Here is a 7,816-nt window from a genome sequence, read left to right as displayed (position 1 = left end):
CACACACATACACACACAGACATACATACACAGACACACACAGACATACACACGCAGGCACACAGACACACATACACACACCCACACACAGACACACACACACACACACGACAGCGAGAGAGCAAGAGAGCAAAATTATGTTAAAAACATATTTACCTCAGTGCGCTGCCGACGGGGAGGAGGGCTCCCAGAAGAAGACATGTCTGCTCTGGTACGGCTTGGCTGGCAGGCCTCTGTGGCAGGAGAGCTGGCTGGGCTCTATGGCAGGTTATAGCTGGCAGGCCTCTGTGGCAGGAGAGCTGGCTGGGCTCTGTGGCAGGTTATAGTTGGCAGGCCTCTGTGGCAGGAGAGCTGGCTGGGCTCTGTGGCCGGTTATAGCTGGCAGGCCTCTGTGGCAGGAGAGCTGGCTGGGCTCTGTGGCAGGTTATAGCTGGCAGGCCTCTGTGGCAGGAGAGCTGGCTGGGCTCTGTGGCAGGTTATAGTTGGCAGGCCTCTGTGGCAGGAGAGCTGGCTGGGCTCTGTGGCAGGTTATAGCTGGCAGGCCTCTGTGGCAGGAGAGCTGGCTAGGCTCTGTGGCAGGTTATAGCTGGCAGGCCTCTGTGGCAGGTAGCTGGCAGGCCTCTGTGGCAGGTTTGTAGATGGCTCCGCTCTCTGGCTCCTTTGTTCTTCTGTCTTGGCAGGGTGTGTCTCTCTTGTGGTCTCTCTGGCTGGCAGTATGGCTGGAAATGAGTGAAGGCCTCAATGGCATTGCTTTATATATAGTCCTGGGGGCAGGCCCATAGTTGCTGAGCATGCTCAGTGTAAAAAGCCGGATCAGGTCGCCGGATCCGCCATTTTCCGAATCCGGCGCTATCCGGCGTCCATAGACATGCATTGCCGAGAAAAGCCGGAAAGGCCGGATCCGGCCCTTCCGGCTTTTTTGCCGCAGACAAAAAACGTTACATTAGACGTTTTTTTCAGACACCGGAATCGACTGTAAGCCGGATCCGGCATCAAACCGGAAGGAACACTGGGCCATCCAGCGCTAATACAAGTCAATGGGTGGGAAAACCGGATCCGGTTTTACACTATTCCAATTCCGTTTTTTCTCGGAAGAGCTGGATTTAGCCTGAAACAAAAAACCTGATGTGTGAAAGCAGCATTAGGTTCCTTCACAGTTAACAGCTGTAAAACGCCTAATCATCAATTTATTGGAATTATCGAGAATACGAAAAAAGTCCCATAAATCTTCATTCCCCAATAACTTTATCTCTTTATGTTGCAGCTGATACAAATAATAAAAAACGTTATTTATTTTATTCAATTATACAGCATATTGCTAACAAATTCAAGGGTGCTGTACAGAAATAGTCATCACTCACTTTATTCCCAGACCCCTTGGGATTCACAATCTATTTTCCAACATTTTGTAGTGGGGGAAAGTGATTTATGTGTAGGAAATCCATGCACATTCCATGCAAACACAGGATCATCTGCTCCCTTCATGAACATGAGGACATCACCGTTTTAACATGTATGTCTTTGGCATTGCTTTATGGGATATTCACTCTCTCTGTTCTCCACCATGTTACTCCGACAGGAGAATTCCAAAAAATACACTGAATATATTGCACAGATCTTTGCCAAGCAGCAGTTGAAAGTAGCTTCTAAAGGAGCATGAACTGGGACTTGAAACAGGACTGCAATTTGGGAGTGATAGCAGCAAAATAAAGTAATGAAGTGTACAACAAAAATCTATTACTTTTTAATATTTGGAGGATAATTCAATAATATTACAAAATGTAGCTACTCTTTAACTAATGTTGAGCCTTAGGTAGCTTTGTGCAGCACAATGGGTGCTTGGTCCTTTTCAAATCAATAGTGTGACGATTTTGTCAAGATATTTCCAAAAGCTGAACAGAAAATGAACAGATAAGGCAAATTTTCTCCAATAGCCCCCTTATAGGGGACATTCAGGGGAAGGGAAGAACTAAATATCTTGATTTGGGGGATTTCATTGTTGTTAATATACAAACCTTCACTGGATTTCCCCTATCTTGAGCCATATGAGCAACTTCATTGGATAAATAAATGATTTATATCAGCTATTGTCAATATTTTAATGACCCAGTAACATTATAAAATCTCAATCAGTAATCTGCCCATAGCAACAATGGCACACAGAGCCAATATATCTCTTTTAGCCTCCATCTTATTTATTAAAGGGAAAGAGACAATAATACTAAGTGGACTAGACGTGGCTGCAGCTTGTTTAATGAGCAGAGGTTGACCAGAGACAGCATTAATTATAATGGATAAAGGGATACAAAAAGCCCCCTGTAATTCTGATGACTGTATGATATATTGCATAATATATAATAGAAACAGTCCTATATGTATGGTAACAATATATATACTGAACACTTCTGCAGTTGCTCTAGACATCATTTTTTTTATTTATCTGCATAGATGTATATACTGTATTTCTCGACAGAGCTGTAAGCAGGTTAGATGCTAAGCCCTTTATCAGATTAGGATTAAGGAGGATATTCCATCTGTGGTCTTCAATATCGCCAGTCTCAATGAGAGTGATGAGACATGAGAGGAGATAGAAAGGCCTGGCTCTGCATCCTCTGTACATAAAGACATCCACGTTCTCTATATGCATTTAGATCAACAGCAACATGCCATCTTCTAAAGAGCTTTCTTGAGTTTTCTTGACAAAAAAATCCTACTCTTGAAGACCACCATCACCATCAACAATATCCAGAGAACTAGGGCTGCTATCCCAGTATCTACAAAAGGTGATAATCTCAGGGCGCTGTTGGGAAGACCACTAGTTACCTTCTTTATTTGGGACTATATAATCGGTGGGGTTCATATAAAGTTGTAAAATGGCCCAAGACATGACAGAGAAAGACCTTCTGAAGATGGAGGTTGAGCAGCTACGAAAAGAAACCAAAACAGAAAGGGTGCTGGTAATGTATCAGCCTTTTTCCATCACAATTATTATGTTTACTCATTCGCATCTATGTGTGTCTGTGTAACTGTTTGCTTTTTTCATGCTCTCTTGTGTAGTTGCATGTCCTGTTGTATTATCTTCTGTAGTATAGTTATTAGTGATGAGCGAATATACTCGTTACTCGAGATTTCTTGAGCACGCTCGGGGGTCCTCCGAGTATTTTTTAGTGCTCGGAGTTTTAGTTTTTAGCGCTGCAGCTGAATGATTTACATCTGTTAGCCAGCATAAGTACATGTGGGGGTTGCCTGGTTGCTAGGGAATCCCCACATACAATCAAGCTGGCTAAGAGATGTAAATCATTCAGCTGAGGTGAGGAAAACGAAATCTCTGAGCACTAAAAAATACTCGGAGGACCCCCGAGCGTGCTCGAGAAATCTCGAGTAACGAGTATATTCGCTCATCACTAATAGTTATACATTTTCTAGTTGTATGGTTCTCCATGTAGTTGTATGTTTTTTTGTTTGCGATATACTGTGTCCTTTAGTGTAGTTGTACATTTTTTAGTTTTATGGTTCTCCATGTAGTTGCATGTTTTTTGTTTGTGTTGTTTTATGTTCTTTAGTGTCGTTGTATATGTTTTAGTTGTAAGGTCTTTCATCTAGTTGATTTTTGTTTGCGATATATTATGTCCTTTAGTGTAGTTGTGCATTTTTAGTTGTATGGTCCTCCTCGTAGTTGTATGTTTTTTGTTTGTGTTGTTTTATGTCCTTTAGTTTATTGTACATTTTTAGTTGTGTGGTCCTCCTTGTAGTTGTATGTTTTTTGTTTGTGTTGTTTTATGTCCTTTAGTGTAGTTGTACATTTTTAGTTGTGTGGTCCTCCTTGTAGTTGTATGTTTTTTGTTTGTGTTGTTTTATGTCCTTTAGTGTAGTTGTACATTTTTAGTTGTATGGTCCTCCTTGTAGTTGTATGTTTTTTGCTTATCATGTATTATGTTCTTTGGTGTAGTTGTACATTTTTTAGTTATATGTTCTTCCCTGTAGTTTTATGATTTTTTGTTTGTCTTATATTATATTCTTTAGTGTAGTTGTACATTTTCTACTTGTTTGGTCCTCCGTCTAGTTGGATATTTTTTATGTTATTTTGTGTAGTTGTTTGTAGGTTATCATCTCGTATGTTCTCTTTTCTAGTTGTATGAACCCTTGTGTTCCAAGTTCTCGTTACATTTTCTCATTTTTTGGGGCGGAAGAGTGCGTTCTTTTGTATTGTGTCATTTTGCATAATTGCATGTCCTTTGCTTGGTATATTATCATGTATGTTCTCTTTTTATTACCAGTATATGTATATCTCCATGTGTTTTAAGTTTTCACTTTTTTCTGCAGGTGTGTTATATTCTGTTTTTTATTTGTATCTTCTTTTGGGTAGTTGTATATAATTGTATATTTTTCTTGAAGAACAGTAAGTTCTCTCTATATGTGCATGTAATTGGATATCTCATACATAATATACAGTATACAGAAATTCAGAATCCACCAAACATCTTATTTATTATTACCTTTAGTTAAAGTAAATGCATAGACAAATGTATATTTAAAGTAAAAGTCTTTCTATTCTCAAGTGTTTTATATAAAAATACAGAAAATCCAAAAAATATCTCTATAGACTTCATATCACGATCTCTTTAAAGAAAATGTATCATTAACATTAAAACTTGATTCAAACAATAGGTCATTATCTTAACATAGTTTTAGTGTTTTTGAATTGTTAATGCCATTATCTTTATTATTAAAAAAATCCTGCAGTTGTAGCAATAGCCACTAATCCTAAATTGACACTACCTGTTCTGCAGAGATTATTTCAGTAGTCATTTCTTGATGGCAGATAGCATAGGACCAGCCATTGACAACTTGTGCTAGACTCTGCTCACCACCTCCCTCCACAGTGACCTATGCACAGGTCAGAGATCATACCAAGAACATACCTAGAAGTCAATCAGATGGGTTGGCTGCCTCATACTCATGTAAGGAAAATAGAATAAATTTATTTATTCTTACAGATAAAAATGCTTATATATATAAAAAAAATCTTGAATTATAAAATAACAGAATAGAATACATTTCACTAATCTATATTCATCTATTTTTTTATTCTCAGAGACAAAGCATTTCTTTTAATCATTGTGGTTCAGAAACAATAACTTCTACCTGTGTGAGGGCGTCGGTATTTTTTTTTTTTTTTGGAAGAAGAGTTGCATTTTTTTATGGCACCATTAGGGGGCACATATAATGTACTGTATGCTCTGATTGCCCAATGATTCACTGTAACACTCATTACTGCAGTTTGTAGACATGCAGAGAGAACAGAGTAATACATCCACCATGGAATAAGTTTGTCACAATTTTATTATAATTAAAATAAAAAAGGCGCTTACATATTACTGGCATAGTTGCTAAGTGACAGAATAATAGCAAGGGAAAACAGGTGCAACAAAAAGTACAACACCAGTAAGCAAGTGCAAGAGTAAAGGATATTTTTGTTTCCATAGATATCAATTTAAAGTGACAGTGCAGTAATGGACCCGGAAACCCTCGTGTGGTCATGTCAGCATAAATGCAGTATAACCTCGAGTAAGTTATTTATCCAAAAACTGAACATCAGGCCACAACCTGTAAGCCCCTGGAAAGAGCCCACGCGAAACGCGCGTCGGGGTGGTGTGTGCGCACTCCTTATAGTCATGGGTAAGAGGATTATCAGTATGTGACCAGGTTGTGGCCTGATGTTCAGTTTTTGGATAAATAACTCACTCGAGGTTATACTGCATTTACGCTGACGTGACCACACTGGATTATCGGATCCATTATTCCACTGTCACTTTATTTTGATATGGATTTGGTGGGAGTATATCCATAGTTATTACGATGAGTGGTTTGGGCAAATAGCCGATCACCACTGTTTGAACTATGTGGTCTGTGCCTAAGATTTTGTATTCTACTCATTACTGCAGTGTATTCACCGTCACTGTTTTACAGATACTTAAAGTTCTCTGTATAGGGCATCTAATAAGCAAATACATATGGACGACATGGGACCTTTGTTAGGCCAAAGGTTACCATGACATCTCATAGATACAAGACCAATGGGTCACATAATGTGGAAATAGCTATTGATACAGCAGACATCTGCTGCACAGAACAATATTATTGGATGTCCTCAGAACTGAGAATACCTTAATGGTCTATGACCCTTAAGTTACCATTTTGAATATGCATGTGGGCATAGAACTATGTAGCAGTCACAACCAGGTCCTGGTGCATTTTGCCTGTAGGCCTCTTTGCAAGACACCAGTAATACACATGGTGCATAATTTATTGGACCACTGTGACATATTAATAACGAGGGCCTAGGAACCTAAAGTCAAGCCTCAGTATGACAATACACCAGGAAGCCAATACGTTGATTTGACTATTACCAATTGTTCATGACTTTCTGTAGCGTTGGCCTACACTGTATTTTCCAGAAGATAATTCACAACACTTGTGCTGACTATTGGTTGTTTAAGGAAGTCACTAAATCATTTAGGAACTTCCTACTTTATTGTGTTCCTTAATCTCCCCTTACAGTAATAAAAACAGAACTTTTACTTGTTTTTCTGCAAATGTCTTTCTTTTTCCATGCGAATCTAATTGAAATAAAAAAATGCCTAAAACTTAAATATTGCAGTTTTTAGACTGACGTGGACACTGGGGGCATATAGCTGTGGATGATCCCAACAGATGATATTAAACAGCTCCTGCTCCCTCTCCAGGCACAGCGATGTTTGCACATGTCACCAGCATGCCCACAGCCCACCCATACAAATAAAAGGAAACACCCATAGGTCTAATCTATAGTTTACAAGATGTTAGTCTTTTTTTTAACTAACAATAAAGGACATCTTGATAATAAATCATGGAAATGTATTCTAGTTGGGCCATGTTTGGTTACACATCAGCCTTTTTCAAGTGTTTTCGGTTTGTCGGTATATGTTACAGAAGTTCTGTAGCCCTCGGACCATGTATTATCCCCTCAGGCCCTGCATTAGGTATAGCTAATTGGCTATATATGGCTTTTCATCAAAACTTTTTTAGTGAACCTTTTCAGTAAGGTATGCAACAGAATTTCATTGTTTACGTCTTTCCTGGAATCTTTAGTAGAGTCCCATGGTAAAAAGAAGACCATATGGACACAATGGCCTCCTCAGACTTTTTATGCAGTCAACCACTTTGTAGTCTTTAGGATAGGCAGGCAGAAAAGGCACTGGTCTTGGAAAATGATGGTGTAAAACACCTTATGAGGTGACGTGTTTTGTTGCTTGGTGTTCTTGTAAACGTAAACCACTTATGAATCAAGAGTGGTTAGGGCATTTTATGGTCATGGTTTATAGATTAACATAGGCAACATTTATTTTGTTCTCTTTAAAGGTCTCTAAATCTGCCCAGGAAATGAAGACCTATGTGGAATCTCTAGCAACAGAAGATCCCTTGATTAAAGGAGTACCAGAAGATAAAAACCCATTTAAAGAGAAAGGTGGCTGTTCTGTTTCCTGACACTTGCACAAAACCGGATTCCTGGAGCCAAGCAATGAACTTTTCCCATTGTAGCCCATTCATTAGAGTAAATTGTGTTTGCCTGTAAGATGTTGGAAACGAGGCTTCTCCTTTGGCTTTCAGAAGAGGATGATGAGATATGTAGTAGGAATGTCAATCAAACCATATTTCACTTACGATTGGATTTTTCAAAGTATCTGTAATAAAACAGACCAATACCTCAATATATCTGAGATTTTATTATATTTTACATTGATATACAAGTATACTGGGTAAAATGAATCAGATC

The 7,816-nt window shown here is 38.9% G+C and overlaps 1 protein-coding gene across 1 annotated transcript; it reads left to right on the top strand.

Annotated features, from left to right (window-relative positions):
* The first annotated feature begins 2,567 nt into the window (after positions 1 to 2,567).
* GNGT2 (G protein subunit gamma transducin 2) lies at positions 2,568 to 7,527 on the top strand. Its single transcript, XM_077252493.1, has 2 exons — positions 2,568 to 2,957; positions 7,402 to 7,527. Exons 1-2 carry the CDS (start codon positions 2,874 to 2,876, stop codon positions 7,525 to 7,527), a joined length of 210 nt encoding a protein of 69 aa, XP_077108608.1. The 5' UTR covers positions 2,568 to 2,873.
* The last annotated feature ends 289 nt before the right edge of the window (positions 7,528 to 7,816 follow it).

Source organism: Ranitomeya variabilis, chromosome 4, assembly GCF_051348905.1.
Source record: "Ranitomeya variabilis isolate aRanVar5 chromosome 4, aRanVar5.hap1, whole genome shotgun sequence".
Taxonomy (NCBI): domain Eukaryota; kingdom Metazoa; phylum Chordata; class Amphibia; order Anura; family Dendrobatidae; genus Ranitomeya; species Ranitomeya variabilis.
Note: the sequence above shows the minus strand (reverse complement) of the source record. Positions and strands in the feature narration are given on the sequence as shown.